We start from the raw sequence: 19,619 nt of genomic DNA, 5'->3' as shown, positions 1-19,619 counted from the left end.
AGGGGGTGCGGGGCTCCCCGGCCCCGCCGCGGCGCTGCCCCCCCCGGCCGCACGCAGCCCCTGGTCGGTGGAGGACATCCTGGCGGAAGACGCCGAGCAGGACCGCGTCCCGCTGCAGAGGCTCAAGCTTTTAGGTAAACTCGAGAGCTCGCAAGGCAAGCGGGTGTGCGGGCCGTGGGGCCTCACGGGGAGCAGGGATGCAGCTCCCGGGAATTCCTCGCGGAGCGCCGCAGTTCAGCCCAGTTGTGCAGCTCATTGCGAGGCCCGAAGGCCTTCCCTGTCAGATTCCTGGCCTTTCACCCTGTCCCTTTGAAAGTTTATTTGCAAAATAAGAGCGGTGTCAACGGTGTTTGTAACTGTTTGGGATTAGTACCGTTTTGTTTTGTTTTTTAAAGGGGAATCAGAAGAACTGCGAGGCTTGCTTCTGAACCCTCATCTGAGGCAGCTGCTGCTCACAGTCGATCAAGCAGAAGATAAAAGCTCCCTCATGAAGAAGTACATGCAGGAGCCATTATTTGTCGAGTTTGCAGACTGCTGTTTGAGAATTGTTGAACCTCCAGAAAAGGAGAACATTCTCCCTGAATGATTTGGCAGCCCCCTGTGCCACTGGGGTGCACCATTCTGTGTGGTTCCTCAAGGTTTGGTCACACTTTGCTCTTGGATGTCAGTGCTCTAATTTTCAATTTTGAGTTGATAAACAATGACATAGTGTTGGACAGATGTCTGGATATTAGGAATTAAAGTTGCTGTTCTGTTCACTTGCTTTCTCTTGGTACAGAATACTGTCAACCAGGGGAAATGTTGCTTCCTAGTGACAATATTAAATGTATTTGTACATATTTTAATCCACAGACTAATCTGAAAATGGTCAGACACTTTTACAAGATATTTAACTGTTTAATTAACAGTGGCACACTGAAGAGCTGAACGTTTTCAAGACCCACGTGAGCAACAGAGATGATATAAAGCGCCTTTGGTGAAAACCTTGGCCCCGTGGCAGAGGGAATGGTGTTGAACAGGGAGCAGTAGAAATGCATGGCCATTGGGAGACTTCATGTTTTGGTCCTATAGATAAAAAGCAAGAGTTCAGTCTTGCTTTTCCCTGAGACATCTGCTGTTAGCGTCAGAGCTGACTGCTACACACTTCCCCTGTCACAGCCAGAAGTGTTATGATGTTACTGAGCACCAGTGGTCAGTCAGAAGAGCTGTAGTTGTACCTCCTAATGGGAATCCAGCACGCATCAGAAATGTTTGATTTGCTCTCTCATTACCTGCCTCTTGCTTCTCCCAGGTAGTGTCAGAAGTGTTCAGTTCAAGTATATATTGCTGAAAGCACTTGATCTGTATTAATTATGTTGAGTGTTTTCATAGTACTGATAATTCCTCTAATATGTGCATGTATCTGAGAGGAGAAATGCTCCCCATGCATTCTAAATTTGAAGTATATTGTATGATACATACAGTGCATCAATATAGAAAGCTCTGAGGTAGCAGCAGATACGGACGTTGATTAAATTGAAAGCAGCAGCTTGCAGACAGTCCTTCCCTGAAGGAAAAAGTACAGTATATGCTGATGGCCAGAACCTATGTTGGAAGGAGTTCCTTTCTGTCCAGTAAAATCTGGTTAAATCCACTGATGGAACAGGCATCCGTACAGGGGCTGACATTTGCATAATGCAGGGGAGACTTCTTACAGTGAAACTTGACAGAGCCCTAGAAGGAGAAGAGGTGGAGATGTCAGTTGACATTTTTGCCAGATTTTGAGCTAATTTAGCTATTCAAACTGACTGATGCTTTAGTATATACAAGCAACTAGCGAATGTGAGTAAGGATAGAGGAAGATGTCTAGAGTCCTGGTACAAGTGGATTTCAGAGAAGTGGTTACTACAGAGTGTACCAGTACTCTACTTTGAACTGAAATGCTTCAACTCTGACAGTACTGAACTTGGTACTGCTTCTTCCTACTCATAGTAACTGTGAGCAGGCACAGGCTACATTCTCTCATGCATCATTTTATGCAACTTCAAAAATTTATCCTCAGATAACCCAAGCACAGGCACATGGTGATTTGTAACCAGGGTGCAACTTGTGACAGAAGCTAGTGTGGGTTGTGGTTTGTTTGTACTAGATTGTGTCTCAGACTGTTCTGCATGTGTGGAGATGAGCTTAAAGGCTGCTCCCTGATTTCTGCCCTGCAGATCCTCAATTGTCTGCACAGGGAAGCTAATACAGAATTACTGGGACATCATTAATGCACCCAGTGACTTCTTCCCAAGTAGATGCTTTTTCATGTGTTCACCTGTTGTGCAACTTGAATTCTCTAGCAGAAAAAATACCCAGGAGGTGACAGCAGAGCCCACATGAGAATCCTCTGCTCTCTGTTTCTGAAGAGAAGCTTTGATCAGTTTGTTCCTATGACAGAGATCAACAAGAGTTGTCACTCTTGGTTGAAAGCCCCAGCTCACCCCTGCGTCTGTCTTGACCTGTTGATGTCAGAGTCATCCTTGCATGTTAAAGGCAGTGGAAAAAGGAAGACCTTGAGAGCAGACTTCACAGTTGCCCTGCTCAATGACAGGGCTCAGGTTCCTGAACTCAGGGCAGCTCAACTGCGCTGCTGCCTCGAGTGCATGGGGTTTGTTACCTGTGGGAGGGCTCTAATGGAAGTGATGCCACAGCCAAAGAAGCAGCTTTCCACCCTGTAGCAGTCACTCTCCTGAAGTACTCTGAGGCGTGCCAGGAGGGACAGGTCTCTCCGAAGGCCCGTTACAGTCACGGGAGCAGCAGCCAGGACAAGGCCAAGAGGCCAGAACTGAATTATTGCTTGCAGAGGCCAAGTTGTTCCCAAAGAGCAAGGTGGTTTGGTTGAGATCGTGACTCCAGGAACTGAGGTGAACACCTTTTCTTCACCCTCATCCAATTCTGCTGCTGCTAATGCAGACATTTTTGCCTGATGAAGAGATGTAGAACAACATTCTTGAAAAAGATTCTCAAACATCTTGAACAAAATTTAAAACTGCAAAGCTAGGAGTCTAAAAAAGAGGGCACCTTAACAGAGAGGACACCCTCTGGGACGTTTTCCCATTTTAAGAAGGCAAGGAATGAGTTTATTCTGTAGCCTGCACTGCCACCCTGTATAAGCAGCTGTAAGAGACTGGCATCCACCTTCTGCTCTTCAGCTTGAGATGAGTTTTCTGGAGACCTGACAGTATTGGTTTTGCTTAGATACTTGACAGAGGTAGGTTCTTAAGCACTGCAAAGCTGCAGTCACTCCATTTCAATGCTTCCTTGTACCAAAGTACTTACTTTCCATTTCCTCCAGCCATGCTTAATGACATCAGCAGCCCTGCGCATCCTTTGGAACCGATTCTTGGCCAACCAGGAACGAACAGCTGCAGATTTAATGAAAAGGAATCTGAGTACAAAGAATCTCAGAAGCTCTTGCTTACAATGAAAAAGAGATGGCACTGAAGCTTTCTCCAAGTTCAATTAACATAACTACTCCTGCCACTTTAAACATCCAGAGTAACTGGAAATGTTACTTGTTATATGTTCAGGCACACCCTTATCAAATTACCTGCTTGGATGACAGTTGCAGACCATCTCTCCTTCACTAGTTTCTTGTGTTTAAATCTTCTCCAGCAGCACTGAATGCAGAAAGCTTTCTCATTTAACACCTTGGCCCTTCTAGCTTCCAGTTGCTCCAGCTGCATTGGGGATACAAGCCTGCATTTAATACTCAGGGATGGAGTTGTGTTCACAACTCTCCCCTCTTCTGCAGTCTCTTGGGGTTTGTCAGAAAATCATGTGCACATTTCAGTGTCCTGAGTCTGCTGGGTTAGGTTTTAGAAGTGAAAGCACTTAATTAGTGCTTATTAGGTAACACTTAAAATGTATCTGAGGGGGAAAAAGAGTGTTGGGGGGTGAAGTGGATACTTGCAAAGTCACAGTGGCAGCTGGCTTAAAACTAGCCCCATTGAAGGGGAGTTCTTTATGGCTGCATCTCTTTGGTTTAGTTGTAAAATTGAAGGAAAATGCCAAATTCTGGTCACACTGCCATGAGAAGGAGTATCCCCAAAGATTACAGTCTGTGCCAGAATCCCCATTAGGCAGGTACACTCCACAACAGTTAGCCAAGGCAACAGCACTCTTACCACAGAATTGGCCATAAATACTTTGGTTTTGCCACAGTACACTGAAGTGTTTCCTGCTCTGTTCCCTGTTGGCTCAGCTGCAGTTTGTCCTGTAAGAACATTCTGAAGGATCTCAGAAACAACAGAATGTGATGCTTTGTCATCATCCACCACTGGAGCCTGGCCTGCAAATGAAGCATTGGAGAGAAGGTATCACCAGACTAGGACCAAGTAATTGTATTTATACTGAGACTTCCTGGCCATTTATGGGGGATACACCAACAAAAGGAGGGGAGAAAGAGATGGTTGAGACAGCACTAGATCTAGCTGTGTTTAAGGGAAAAATGTGACAGCATAGATTTCACCACATGCTGGCCATGAGAAAGCAAGTTTGCTGTGTTTTAACTAGGATGTAGTTTGGGTGCTGTCTTAACACCTCTCTTATGACCTATTCATAGGAAGAAATGTAATTTTGGGCAATGTAGACAATGAAACATACATGGAGGGCTCAGCTGTTCTCACATTGTTCAAAGCACCCTACATGGAAATACTTGAAGGCAACAGCAATGCAATCAAGTGTAAATTCGAGCTGCTCAGTCCTAAGCAAATCTGATTAAATACCTAAAATTCAAAGCTGTTGGAAACGAACAAAAACCAAGGAATTAGATTCATAGCCTTACTGTACTGAAAGAGGCAGGAACAGAAAACAATTTCTACACAATTCTACAGCTTTCACAGGGCATCTGAAGCAGCTACAGGGACATGTACAAAGCAGGAGTTTATTGCAGCAATAAGAAGTTATTAAAACCATTTCTGGGACATAGTACAGTATTTTTTACATTATGAGACAAGGAGATTAACCAGATTAATCTATTTGGAAATAGAGGTAGACTTGATTCAGACCTGTCCTTGAAAGAGATTGTGTTGTTCAAGGCAATGCTGCATGAGTTTCTGCATGCCCAGTGCCGGAACTTGATGGTCTTTGTATCTTTCCATCCTGGATACTGTTTGATTTTCTGCTATAAATATTTCTAAGGAGATGAGAGCATTTTAAGGTACTGAAAACAAATACAAGCAATTCTTGCTTACAGGAAGACATCTGGTGACTATTATGTTGTTCAAGGGGCTGGGCTGATAAGGGAACCAAAAGCTTATCCCCATGTTTAGGAAATGGTTTTGTTTTGTTTGCAGCTTATTACCTGCTAAAGATAAAAAGGACCAGTGACCTATCACAATGTGGCATTTCAGCTAATGGGTTTATAATTGAGGGAGAAAGATATGGTCTGTAAGTAATTTTCCAACCTATACTTTGTTACTTCATTCCATTTCTGCCAGATTAATAGATTTCCAGCCATTTTACTTATCTCACATAAGCTGGTACTTACTGGTCTGCTTCCCACATCTACTGGTTACTGAACAGACCCCCTAGCTGAAGACAGGAGTAATTTGGGAGAGAGAAGGGGGTTGTAGTAACTTTCAGTATTAATAGTAACCATCTGATGGGCCCTTCTTTCAGGGGTTCATACCAAAGATGTTACCTTGTAGTCTGGATTGTGTTTTTTAAAGTCCATCCTCCTTCTTGCTTAGAAAAAGAACCACATACAGAAGTTTGCAAAAGGCAGAAGCAGCAGCAGAATCCAGGCAAGCTGGAAGGCCAGTGTGTTCAGCAAGAAAACAAGATGGGGAAAAAAAAGGAAAGGAAGGAGAAGGAATATAAGCAAAAAGGTAAGTGCTTTTCAAGTTTGCTTAAGAACCAACTCTAAATTAACTTATTATCGGGGGGAATCCCAAGAGGAACAGAGAAAAACAGGAATGAGATGAGAGACTTGCACTTTTAAAAAGAGCCTGCTGTAAGCAACAGGCAAATTAGAAACTCAAGTTGGTGACAGATTAGAAAAATATTTTGAGAACAGTGGTGTCCCTAGTGCTGAATACAGTAATTGTCTCTGATCTGGGCGATATCAAATTGGTGCTGTGGTAATTTTACTTGGATAGCAGAGGGATTATCCAAAGAAACTTACTTTTTTTCAGGGCAGTAGGATAGTTGCTTTTGTCACACACTCTGGTTTTATTGGACCCACATGATTTTCTCAGTATTCCGTAGCGCTCAGTGAAACTCTGGAAAGGGATCCTGATAGACAGACAAACATACAATTAATTCTAGACAACCATCATGTGATCTGTGGTAAATAACCTACCTTTAAGGGGGGAAATTGCAGAATGGCTTCAAAGATCCAGTGCAGAGAATGCCAACAGATGCCTGTGTAGCCACTAACATACAAGAAAGTACAGACTTTCTGCAGAGATTCAGGTGACAGCCTGTTGTGCAGTAACACAGTGACTTGTGCCTGTTAACAAAGCCTGAGCAGGAATTGTGCTTGTTTCTGATAACACTGAGCTTCAACCCATCTGTACTGAGCTGTCAAAAACATGTCTGGCTCAGGCCTTGTTCCCTCCACCCTCTAAAGGAGGACAAGAAAACCCAGCAAGGTGTGACTGCCTGCAGTGAGATGCTTGACTTTGAGCTGACTACACTTAGATGAATACCATCAATAATTTAATTTTAATTGCTGAAAATGTTACTGTGAAGCCACATTCAATTAGAAAGTTTTAGTGCATAATGATCCACACCAAAACATCTCTTCCTCAGCTTCTCAGACTGGAAAGGTACAGTGAGCTTTCAGTCCAGGGGTGTGCTATACTTTGTTAGTATTTGATATATTTTTAAGAATGCAAGGGTGTTGAATGCAAGTTGTGCTACCACTGCTTCTGGTGCTGTACTTTGGGGCTTGCTGAACAAGCAGTTTCATTATCCAAAACACGGACCAACAGTCTAGATTTGTGACAGGTATTTTTGTCTCCAAAACATGAAAGAGAGGTGCTCAAATAAGCTTAAAAGCAAGCAGTGAGGAGAACTCTTTAGATAGCTTTGAAAGGATCATTAGTTTTCTGGTGTGAAACAGACTGCAACATATTTGGATTTCCTGCTTAAAAGCTCTTCTGAATAACTAATATGCCACTAATTGCTATAGAAACAGACTATGGAAGATGGTGCTCAAGAAATTTAGACTTACCTAATAGGGAAGCCTGCTGCACTGATGGTGATGGCTTCCACTATTCCACATGCCTGAAGCTGGCTGAGAACCTAAGGCATAAATGGAGGTGGTTTAGGCAACCACTGTGTGACTGGGAGCTGTGTGTGCTCAGCCTCAGCCACAGGCAGCTCAGCTCAGCAGCCACAGCAGAGCCTGCCTGGGCTGCAGGGCCACACAGCTGGGGAGTGAGTGGAGAGGGTGAAGAAGGGGATTGTGCAGCCACTGAGCTGCTGCTCTTGAGTCACATGCAGAGCAGGGGCAAGGCAGTGCCAAGAGAGGGACTGTCCTGGTGTGCCCTCTTTGTGTCCACACGCCCTGCACTGACCAAACGTAGGAGAACATGGAAACCCAGGGTTGGTATTTTAATCCTGCTTGCACACAATCAGCAAATTCTATGAGGGTTTAAAGTTAATGCAGCACTGCTCCAGCTGCTTGCTATTACATCAGATGAGGTCGTCTAGTTATAGCTTTAGCATCTGCTGCTCTGCTCCCAGAGACATGCTTGTTGGTTGAGCTCATCTAACTTGTCCTAGACTAGCCTCCAGGAGCAAGCAAAGTTTTGTTGTGGGGATTCACCATGAAGATATCTGTGACCAGGACCACCAAGCAGTCAGATCACCTTTATCTATTTCAAGGGCTGGAATGGTAGCACCTCACATAACCCAGGAGGACTCTGGTAAGAGAACCTGTCACACAGCAACAAATGAGCTGCAGCTTGAAGAGCTGCTGTGTTTAGTAGCTGTGCTTTAGACAAGCATCAGCAGTGATTCTGCAAGGAAGCTCCAAAGAAGAAAAAGCTATTTCAAAATGTGATGTGAAGGGAGCTTTGCAAGTGAATCAAGCTCATAGGAGACCCTGTGTCTGTAGGAAGCTTCTCACTGACTCAGAGAGGAAAGGCTTTTGAAAAGTTACCTCTTCTTTTTTAAAAGTCATGGCCTTGCATTCAGCATTAGGCTTGATGCATCGGATGTAATGTGGTGTGGTGCTGTTCAAAATCTGCATGAGATGTTCAAGTGAGCTCTGTAGAAAACAAATACAGGTTTAATTAGGGACTCCTCCTCCACAGGTGGTTAAAGGAAAAAGGTAAAATCAGAACTAAACCCCAGGGAATCTCAGGTGTGTGAAACTATTTTCATTTTACAGCTGTTTCATTTTAATAACATTTACTGGTCTTGGTCCAGCTGTTCTGTTTTCTCATCTCTTTATGAAGGTAGCAGTAGAAAGCAGAAACTTGACTAGGACATACCTTGAACTTTGACACCACTGTAACAACAGCTGCTCTGTTCTGGGTTTTGATGTTATTTTGGTTCTTTTCTGTCACAGGAAATAATTTTTGAAGCAAAGAGTCCTTAGAGTTCTGCAAAACATGGACCAGCTCTGGTGGAATGGGGTCCTGCAAACACAAACACAACTCATTAGTATTTGGTTTTAGGCAGAAACTTGCCACCTTTGAAAATTATGAAAAATTCCACATATATAGGTGGAATAGTATTTCTGATGCAAACTTTGATTTAACTAAAGCTGTAGTTTCAAGTCTGACTACACACATTCATTTGCAGTCAGGTTCAGGAAAAAAACCCAATGTTTGTCTGAACATTTTGCCAATCTAGTCAAAAGTACAGCTGCTCCTCACATTGTCCTTGTAGTATAACTTAAATGTGCCAGAAGTCTCAAGACTAGTTTAATCCCCATGGGAGAGTCTGGAGCAGATATTAGAAAGTCTTTCTTTTAATTAAGAAATGGTATTTTATTGCATCACCTGCCATAATTGCTGGTGATGACAGCACTGACAAGGGACTCTCATATCTGCAGACTGTTTCACTTGCTGCCTGGTGGCACAGTGAGACCAAAACTTCAGTTTCCTGGGACTTTCAGAACTTCAATAGTCAAGTCCAACCTAGATTAGGTTATAGTAGGGGGATTTAGGTTATGATTTGACTTGATGATCTTCAAGGTCCCTTCCAGCCAGGATGATTCTATGATTCTATTACTGAATATACTTGTTAGTGGTGCTTTGATTACATCGCTTTTGGTCAGTAAGGTTTTTTTGTTTTGTTTTAAACAGCTCTTTCTGAAAATACCTACCTTATTTTTCTCCACCATTGCTGCCAGCTGATAGCAGACCTTGCCAGCATAGTGTGAAATAATGAAGTTAGGCTTCTTACTAAACTTGTTTCGACTTAAACACTGATTATGAGACAAGGCTTTCTCAATCCGAGTTTGAAACAGGTCAGTGTTGGAGGATCTGTTCAGACGACACTCCTGCATAACAGACAAGACAAAACTGCATTTTATTTGTCATAAAACAGTCTTTAATTTTCCTGAAAAACAAGCTCTGCAGAAATTTTATAGCTGACAAGTTTCCTACTAATTTAGTGTTCGTGTTTTGGTGGCATGGGACAGAAGGCAGGCAACTGGGCCAAAAGTCTTGTGGGTTTAGAGCTTCACTTACCTCATTCAGCAAAGAAAAAATGCTGAGAGGATTGCCCTCTATCAGATCCAGGCAGTTCTGGTTATCCTGGTAATTTATGAAGGACCACTGTAACCCTTCAGCTGCATATTCTTCCTGAGGTAAGAGAGAAAACAGTTATGCTGCAGCAGCAGGCAGAGCTCAAACAGCATATGCCTTTTTGCAGTTTGATGCAGTCACTGTTTAACAAGTTAATCCCAGGCCCAGCCTGCTCCTCCAAAGCTCAGCTCGTGTGTAGTGGCAACCTTGAGAAAATAAAACAAAGGAGGATATTCCCCCAGGTAGCTTTTGACTATGTGGCAGCAGATCCTGCTGGGTCAATTTGTTTTAGCATTTGGGAACCTTACAGATTTATCAGAGAGCTGCAAGGCTGATTTATAAAGTAAACAGAGGCTACAGTCACACCAAGCCTCTTCTGGCTATGCTGGGTTTTGCCCCGAAAGACAAGGAATGTGCAGAACTCCTTCCTTAGATTGAGACGTAGCCCTAACCCAACCAATGTGTGCCAGGCTTCACTAACTGGGTTCCATTTAAAACATAGCCTGATCTGAAAGGAAGTGCAGAAAGATATTGGTTGAAATAATTTGTACAATATTTATACTGAATTACAGAAGAAACTATCAGGAGTGTTTAACAAGTACAAGTTCTGGCCAGTTACTTTAAAAGTTGCCTGCCAAAAGCTTGCTCAGCACAGCCACTAATGGTGTGTAAGTGGTTTGGGACACAGCCAGATTAGGAGAAGAGGGCAGTAATGGGGAGGGAACTATAAACAGAGGTCATGAATCAGTTTCGAGCAAAGTAATTGTGTGCTTGAACTTGGTTTCCATCTTCACTGACCATTAACCCCTGGCATACTGACTGAGAGAGAGAAAGCTGTCTTGTTCCACCCACTGCCCCACAGACTCCTCCTTAAAAAAGCAATCTTTATTCCCATGCCACTCACTGATTTCTGTGGCATTATTTACTCCACTGAAGGTTGCAGTTTGACCAAAAGCACAGAAACACAAAGAGACAAAAGATGCTGTTTTAAAATGAGATCTTTAACATCTGACCTTAGTGGGGTGATGTTACCTGTTGTGCCTTCAGATAGTGTGCTACAAAGTGCTGCTGCAGTTTCTCATTGGCATAATTAATACAAAGCTGTTCCAAGTTGTTTTCAGGGAAGGCTTCAAACCCATAAACATCCAACAGACCTAGGAGGAATATGGGAAGACAGTGCCCTTTGGTCTAGGAGTATCTCAAAGGATTTATGGTTACTCAGATAAAGCAGGGATGAACAAACCCTACCTATGAAGCTGGTCCACACTGATGGATCTGCATAGATGCTTTCATTTATGACCAAAACGAGCCATTCAAACAATCTGCAGGCAATGACAACTGGATTAGTTGAAAAGTGTTTGCATACCAGATCACAGCAGTGTTCTTTCACTGCTGGTTTTACCAGTAACACAGAAGAAACGAAAAATGATGCTGTGCTGACATGAAAGAGCAGCTCTCTGCAGATCTCTCTACTGGATACTGCAGCTGTGTCAGAATCTACAATTGAATCAAGGGTGTGTCAAGCAGGTTACACTGTTACTGAGTCCAAGCAGAAAGCCAGGGAAAGAAAATCCTCACTTTTCCCTTACAGAAGTTACATGGATTAGCACAGCAGCCTGGCCTGTGTGTCCTTACTTAGCATAGATGACTTTGGCGAGGCAGTCCCTCCTGGTCTCACATTCAGCTCTGGAGCAAGGCTTCTTGAAGACTTGTTGTTGTTTTCCAGCAGTTATTGTTCGAATTCTTAATGATTCCAGCAGTTCCTCAGCAGGTATCTTCAGCAGATCTCCAGTGGTTTTCACAAAATCTGGTTCAGGAAAAATAACATGGCAATATTATCTGGAGTGTTAAATTAATTTACCCCCTTTAATGTTATGGAAGGTCGAGGTGATAGAGAAAAATGACACTTCCATGAATTCACCAACTTAAATGAGGATTTTGGATCTTTTTGCCCAAATTTGGGAGAAAGTGTTGCAAGACCAGCCTCTTAATTTGGATGCACAGTACCCCTAGAATTGCAGGTACTCTATTTCAAATGAAAGAACACCAAGTCTGAAGTTTGCCAGCAGTAGTGGGCATTTTGGAGAGTGCTCTCTAGGTATGTCTCTGTGACTTTTTCACCTTTTTTGAGTGGAGAGCTTTAAATCCAGACAGAGAACATCAAACAGCCATAACCAGAAAAAAAACATGGACCTTTAGGATAGCAATGAAATGTAATGCCTTAATTAGAAGAATGAGTATTTACTAATGAAGCCCTTAAGATCTTGCTAACCTGAGCTGTATGCAAAACTACTTGAATATTAAGTAGTGTGAATTCAGAGCACATTAAATAATAGTAGGGAATGTCACTATTCAAGACAGTGTTGTGGTTCTGAAGGAAAACTAGATCCACAAATGCCCTAAAGACATGCAGAACAACCTGTATCCTATGCTGCAATTTAACAGGTTTGCTGTTAGGAGGTGGAATTTTAGTCTTTATCATGAAAACTTCAAAGCTTTAATTGTAAAAGCCCTGCTTTCTACTTGGAGTCAGATTTCTGGAAGTCTTGTGATGTCAGCATAAGATTACAATCAAGGGTAACAGTTCTGCCAAGAATCTTTCTGCAATGACTGCCTAATGTTGCAGTTGCCTTGACCTGCAATGGAAGGATATTGTCTCTCAGAATAAAGGAGCATTAGGTTTTTGTTTGATCAGTACTTTGAAACCATGAAGTAGTGAACAAAAACATGCTTAAATTTTGACCTTCATAGTCTTCTACCAGGCTAAAGAACATAGTAATCCTTCCTATTAAGTATCTGCACTAAGACAGCAAGACTGGAGCACAGCATGCTTGTTGCCTCACCTTTGGCTTTCTCTTCTAGTTCACAAGGCTGAGATTCATCCACTGGATTAGAGAATTGAACGTTTCCAAGATGAAGAAGGCCTGACAATACCTGAAATATAATCAAGCTTTGAGTTTTCTAAACCAGAGCTCCCCTCCAAGGCAGTGTCCTCAGCCTCCCCTTAGCCACACAAACAGGACAAATAAAAACATTTCTGCACATTAAAAAAGGCAAGTAGATGCCAGGCTTCTGAGTTAATGCCTAAGGCTGCAATTACTGAAGGAAAACTGAAGTTCACAGGTGCAGGCTTTGCAACCTATTGTGTAGCTGCAGGCCCCCCAGTCAGCAGTACCAAACAACCCATGCTCTGTACATTGATACAGATTTACTTCTGCAGAAATCCCATGCTAAAAAGACATTCCAAACATCAGGAGCAGCCTCATGGTGACCCTGCTTTGTACCTGACCTTGAAAATATTGTTCTGCGTGGAGCGGTCAATGCCCAAGTGCAACATTGCATCTCTGGTCACCTCGAAGCAGTCCTCTGAAAAGCCAAACAGGTGCTATTTAAAAAAAAAAAAAGAAAAAGAAAAAAGCCATGCACACAAACACGGGCAGCCAGGACACCCTACACCCCAACCAATTTATTTGGAATTTTCAAAGGAGATCAAGGAAACCAGATGCTCTTTTTGTAGGTCCCAGAGTACAAGTCATTAACTTAATTCTGACTCTGTGGGGCTCTGAAGTTAGGCAGCAGGTTGCTGAAGCACATCCAAAGACCAGACAGTTGCTAAACAAAAAGCCACAGAGATGCAAATTTGCAAGGCCAGAAACTGCTGTTTTAAGCCAGGTGAAAACTCTCAGTAGTGCAAATTGAAACTGAAGAGGAATGACATTGATGCAGGTGGCTTTGCAAGATGTCTGCTGTTGGCTGACCTGTCCGGGCCATGGGATTGACACATTTTTGTGTGCCTTCCTTTAAAGTTACAGCCCTTACTAAGGGACAGTCTGTGCAACTCATCTTTACCGTCCAAGTTTCTTTCAGAATTTGGCAGCCAGTGGTAATCAGCCCCTTCTGGAAGGTTCCATTCCAGCCTCTCCTCTGCAGTGGCACCTTTTGTGATCTGGGGACAGAAAACAAGGTAATGACTGAATTCTGCCTTTGGTATTTACAACTCACAGGCAAAGAATAATAATGCGTTGGGAGCGTGATTGAATGTGGGCGTATAGCAGACAGGAAAACAGTTACACATTTAAAGCTGCAACTGTGCTTAATCTGGTGACTTCACCCCCACTATTTTGTCAGAAATATCTAGCAAAATTAACTGACAGCAAACCTGATAAAAAATATGAAAGTTTCTTTCATTGGGGGCCTGATAGGCAACTCTGGTCTTCTCCAAAAGGAAAGTCTGAATGGAAGCACTGCTCAGATGGTGGAATCTAGAGGAAGGTGGAAAGAAAGCAAAGATTTCAATAAAACTTTCTCACAGAATCCAACAGCCATTGTGTTGTTATGGTACCAACTGACAATGAATGCTTTGCTGTTCCCCTTCAGTTTTGTGCAAGCTTGATGTAATATTTTATTCAGTTCTTTTTCCATTGCTCTCTTCTAGAGATCAGGCTGAGAGGTTGCAGGAAAAACAAGTCGGATACAATAATAATGTCAGCTGCCAGCAAAACAAAATATGTTCTAAAGACAGGTAAGATATTCTATGGTAGACTTGAGAAGTAGGTTTGTAAAGACTTAAAGGAAGAAGACAATAGATAAGGTGTTTACACAGTAATTCCTACCTGTCTAGCTGCAGCTGGATATATTTTCCAAACCGGCTGCTGTTGTTGTTCCGCAGGGTACACGCGTTTCCTGTGGAATTGCCAGTGACAGAAACAGCATCATCAGAGTGGTTCCACACACAGATATTAAGGGTGATTTATAAACAGCTCCAGTATTTGTAGAGTTTGTCTTTTAAGCAGAGGACCAAGAGCTATCCTAGATTTGTGTGTTAACGAAGAAGGTTCCCACAGTTGCCACTACTTCTTTTTGCTATTAAAAAAGCCTCATTTACCAAATGCTTCCATGACAGGGTTGGAATCCAACACTCTCTTCTCTATCCTTTCCACAGTTTCACTGCCTTTTGGAGAGATAACTGGAGCAGCAACAGAAGCATAGAATTTCATAAGGCAGCGAGATGTCCAGGTCTGCAAGAGAGAGGCTTGACAATAAGCCTTTGTTTTACCACCTTATTAATTATGTCAGTTAGTTGAACAGCACAAGCTTCTGAAAACATGGTATGCAGCTGGCCATCATGCTGGAGAGAGGAATTGTGTCAGGTTCATAGCTCGAGTTCAGTGGAAACATTTTGTGCATATATTTACGTGCAGCAGACACATTTAAATGCTACTGGAGTAGGAGTGCTCTGCTGAATGGCAGTCTCACCAGGATGTAACCATCTGGCAGCTCAGCCTGAATTAACAGCTAGTATCTTAAGATTAATTTAATATAAGTGGACTTTGAGTCATTAACACTCAGGAAATAATTTTGTTCTCAGGCTTTAAAATATCCTTAATGTCTTGCTGAGTAGAGATGGCCCATTCCAGAAGGGCCTAGGACAGAACTCTCCCACTTCTTCCACCTCTCCACACAGGGTTTGCTGAGATCCACACTCACTCCCTAACATTCTAGGCTGCAACACTAACCCAGGTGCAATTCCCATTGAATGATTCAAATCTTACCCTCCCAGAAATGCCACGTCTCCTGAAGAGCAGCTATATTTAGTGGAGTCTCTCTGACTGCAGCAATCACTTCATGCTTTACACGTATTTCAGGACAGTTGTGCTAGAGCAGACTGGCTACGTGCTCTGTTGGAATTCCTCTTTCTTCATCTTTGCTTGTTCACTGAAACCCCATGCACTGCACATCACACATGCCTAATGAATCTCAAAACTTAAGAGCAATGCCAGAGAAAAACTTCCTTACCTTCCCAGCACCACTTTCTCCACTAACAATTATAGACTGGTTTACAGGTTCTATCTGGCTTTGGACGTTCCTGTAGGTTTGTTCAGCCACTGCAAAGATGTGAGGTTTTAAATCCTGGCAGTGAAAGAGAATATTCATATTTAAGACAATAGCAATTACAAAGTTCAACAGCAACAGACAGCAAAGTCTTCTCACATTTATCTGAAAGCAGTACTGCTCTTTTAACAGACTCATATTTCACTAGAAATAGGTTTTATCCTTTAGGATTATTTTGCTTATTTAGATTTTTAAGAACTTGGCACCTGAGTTTTGTGGAAGGATATTTATTTCAAATATCAGGATTACCTGAGGACGAAGTGCAATGTGGTACTCCCTCATAAGCTCAGGTGAGTAGAGGCAGGAGATGGGCTGAAATGGATTTAAAGCCACCAGGCTGCAGCCAGCATTTGTATAAAACAAGTTTACTTCATATCTTGCTTGAAGGCATTTCAGAACTGAAAGACACACCTTTTGTTAGCATCTTTGGAACACTGTATTTGCCTCTTTATGTTCCTGTTTGTAACATCAATCTTCAGAGATGTTACCTATTAGGTTTAATAGAGAATGAGGTGATCAAGATACAGGTCTAATATACATAACAGTGGCTTCACGAGTTGCACTTATTTTTAAAAATTCTTAAGGGATCTGCTATTTAATTCATGAAATCCTGTGCTTTTATGAGATTTCACTTGCAGAACAGAGGCAAGAATTCCCCACCTGCAGCAGGAAAAGGCCTTAGCTTCTCTTAACAGGACCCTCTTTAACAGTCAAGTGAGGAATTTACTTTTCAAAACCTATCTCATGAACATATTTTGAATCTAAGTCAGAGCCTCATGTTCTTGTATGTTCATGTAACACCAGACTGCAGTCACAAGGTCATGCAGAAGTCCTTCAGTAGCCATTAATTCCCAACCACACCCTGGCTACCAGAACCAACAATACAAATGTCAGCTCTGCACACAGAGCTCGATAAGAGATCAGCATGGCTGAAACTACAATACAAAAATTCAACCAAGCCAAAAGTGAATTTCTGAGGCTTGGAACAGGCTTTAATAGGTTGTGGATCTTTAACTACTGTGTTCATGGTAGTATTAATGTGATGAGAACAGTAACTACCATATCCTAGTAGCCACCAGGAAAAGTGACTCCTTAGGAGACACTCCCCTGGCTGGATGCTTACCTGTTGTAGTTGTCACTGGATTAACTTTTGTAAGGTCATCAAAAAGATGCAGTTTCTCTTCATCACTGAGGAATGCTCTAACTTCTTCTTCAAATGATTCACTGAGGTCATTCTGGAGGACAGACTCTTCTTTTTGACTGTTTTCCTGAAGAGGAGGACAGATCAGCACCAAAGGCTGAATATAGCTGGACTATCAGCTCATCCACTATAGCTGAAAGCTCTTCTGCTGCTTCCAGGGAACAGCTCAATCTCAGCTGGAGTCGTAATTTACAATGTTTGAGCTACTCTTCCTTCCAGCTGCCCTCCCTGAGCATCAGGGTTCCCATGGGGTGCTCTGTTTTTAGAAAGGCATTATCTAGCACCTGAGGGATGGCAGGCTGGCAGCACTGTCTGCATACTGCATTAATCACTGGTAATTCTGGCTGTAAGCAAGGCACTCAGGCTCACGCTACCTGGCCTTTGCCATTTTGCAGACACACACGCCGTGTTTTAACTGGCATTTTTCTGAGCCTGTGAGTGTGAAGCATTCAATTCAAACACTGTCTTGGGCAGAGGGAAGCAGGAGGGACTGGCTTCAGGGGCTAAGGCAGAGGTGAAAGCTCCTGTGGTCCAACACAAATGCAGTTTTCCTACCAAAGGTGTTCATTTTTAGAGCAGAGACTGAGGGCCCCAAGAGTGAAGTTGCTGAATGCCCACATTGCAGGCAGGTGATGCAGAAAAGGTGGTGTTCTAAGAGCTGGACTGCATTAGGTGAAGATTTGTCCCCTCTAAATCGCTTAAAGTATTTAAATCTTAGCCTTTGGGCTCCCATGTCCTTGACAATATGAGTTGGAAGGACACATTTGTTGTACAAACATAATGGAAAACTTAACCAGAAGTGATTTCATGTCTTTGTCATTTCTGGGGGAAAGCAGAGAGGGACTATAAGGGAAAGCAAAGAAGGGAAAAGATACCAGTCCTGATTTTTGCTTTCTGGATATTCCTTTTCTTTTCTCCTTAACAGAAACTGCTTCAAAGTAACCCTGCTCTTGTATTTAGTAGCATAAATCTGCAATTCTTCACAAGTTAACCAAGGCAATGAACAGTATCACCCTCTTAATACAGAAAAAGTGCTACTTTTTAGTTAGCAGCATTCCCTCTAGTGAGCTAAGCTCATTAATAAAGGGGAATATATACTACAAAACCCCATTAACACATTTCTAAAAGAAAAATTAAAACTACAATAATGTACTCATTTAGGAGCAGTATCATCTTTTGCAGACAGCATAAGTAGTTCATTTCCAGTAATGTGAAATTTTACACAGCAAGGGAAAAAGAAAGCTGAGGAATGCAGTTAAGCATTGCCATCAAAGTGGTTCCTGTTGTTCTCCTGGGAATGAACGTTAAGAACCTTGCTGCTTTCACAGGGAACAGACATGAACAATTAGGAAATACTCCACAGACAGGATGAGTCTCTGCCAATGCCCCTTCCCTCCTGTGCCCTCCCCTGTGTTGGCTGGATTACTCTGGCACCAGCCAAGTTAAGTCCGTTGTGCAGCTGATTTTGGAAGACCTGAGGAAGGGTTTATTTCTGCTCTCCTGCACCCCCTGCTCAGCACCACTTCATCTGAGAGGAGATGGTGATGGCTCAGCCAAAGAAAAACAGTATTTCAAAATACAATCACTTCTCATACTTAGACTGCACACCACGTGTCCATTAATTTCACTAAAAAATTCCCCTTAGGGATGTGCCTGCTCCATGTTTAACACCTGCCCCGTTACAGCCAATGGCATAACAACCAGCACTGCTGTTGGTAACACAGCTCCAAGCCACACAGTTAATAGGTCTGGTCAATTAATGAAGTAGGGGTGAAAATACATTAGTAGTTACCTAATCTTGAATGCATGGAAACAAGCCTAGAATTCATTCCTGGCAGCAGAATTTAAGTAGCACACACAGTTCCTGGTTTTCTTTTTACCTTCTTTGGCATCTTGTCCAGTCCTATGGACGGGAACACTGGAGGGGGCCTTTCCTCTGGGGTAGCTCATTCAAGTCAGACTGAAGAACCCTTAAATAAGATATTAAGAAGTACATTTAAAAAGGCATTTAGAACAAAACAACTCCACAACAGAGTCCAAAGGCTTCAAACAAAAGTGCAAAACAAAAGTACCAATCTTGAGGCCCCAGTAATGCTGGAGCCCTTTTAAATAAAACTAACTTGGAGGTAATAACATATTTTTCCTCAGTGCAGGAATAAAATACTTGGAATTGAATGAATAAAGCAAGGTTTCTTGGCAAGAACTTGCAACTTTGGTTTTGTTCAATTCTTCTTGTTAGGAAAGGTCGGTGGATCTGAGCATCAGGGGTGGTGCCCTTGGGAAAGAAGTGACTCAGAATCTGTATTGCAGCAGCAACAAGATAAGCTCGTTTGCCTCTTCCTTTTTCCTCTAAAAATCAGTGGAAGCCAAACCAAGGTGAGTCAGGCTCACCCTCTGCATTGCTGTGGTAAACGCTGAGATTCCAGTCAAATAGCCAGGAATGATCCAAATCTACTTCCAGAAGCTTAAACTGCTGATGCTGTTTCTTCTCTTCTTCTCTTCTTCTTCTTCTCTCTTATTCCTATTCCTGCTCCGTTCTTAATTCGCACAAACCCACAATTTAGAGACTGAAGCCCAGCCCGCTGGACACACCGGCACCGCCTCTGCCCTCAGCGCCGTTGCTGCCGGGGGGGTTAAACCAGACCCGGGGCACGGCCCGACATTCGCCCGGGCCCCAAGGTCGCTCCTGACGGGCCTGTCCGGTCCCGGGACCGGGGCACGGCACGATCCCGGGGTCTGGGGGTCCTGCTGTGGGAGGCGCAGCCGCTCGGGGTCGGTCCCTCAGAGGATCG

General features: G+C 43.0%; 2 protein-coding genes across 2 annotated transcripts in view; one reads left to right on the top strand and one right to left on the bottom strand.

Annotated features, from left to right (window-relative positions):
- ZNHIT3 (zinc finger, HIT-type containing 3) overlaps positions 1–586 on the top strand; it is an 858-nt gene extending 272 nt beyond the window's left edge. Inside the window, exons 2-3 of the mRNA XM_010009109.1 lie at positions 3–134; positions 396–586. Coding sequence (XP_010007411.1) covers positions 3–134; positions 396–586 — 323 coding nt within the window. The remainder of the gene's footprint in view (positions 1–2; positions 135–395) is intronic.
- Positions 587–1,584: 998 nt separating this feature from the next.
- On the bottom strand, positions 1,585–18,719 carry MYO19 (myosin XIX). Its single transcript, XM_010009107.1, has 24 exons — positions 18,708–18,719; positions 16,750–16,894; positions 15,876–16,024; positions 15,531–15,644; positions 14,620–14,752; positions 14,348–14,417; positions 13,894–13,996; positions 13,584–13,680; positions 13,024–13,100; positions 12,578–12,668; positions 11,370–11,541; positions 10,983–11,056; positions 10,767–10,888; positions 9,678–9,791; positions 9,311–9,487; positions 8,472–8,618; positions 8,138–8,245; positions 7,205–7,275; positions 6,152–6,261; positions 4,152–4,315; positions 3,575–3,704; positions 3,304–3,389; positions 2,642–2,947; positions 1,585–1,713 (listed from the first exon to the last, which is right to left on the bottom strand). Exons 1-24 carry the CDS (start codon positions 18,717–18,719, stop codon positions 1,585–1,587), a joined length of 2,901 nt encoding a protein of 966 aa, XP_010007409.1.
- Between the last annotated feature and the right edge of the window lie 900 nt (positions 18,720–19,619).

This window comes from Chaetura pelagica, unplaced genomic scaffold (assembly GCF_000747805.2).
Source record: "Chaetura pelagica isolate M959 unplaced genomic scaffold, ChaPel_1.0 scaffold72, whole genome shotgun sequence".
In the NCBI taxonomy this organism is placed as follows: domain Eukaryota; kingdom Metazoa; phylum Chordata; class Aves; order Apodiformes; family Apodidae; genus Chaetura; species Chaetura pelagica.
Note: the sequence above shows the minus strand (reverse complement) of the source record. Positions and strands in the feature narration are given on the sequence as shown.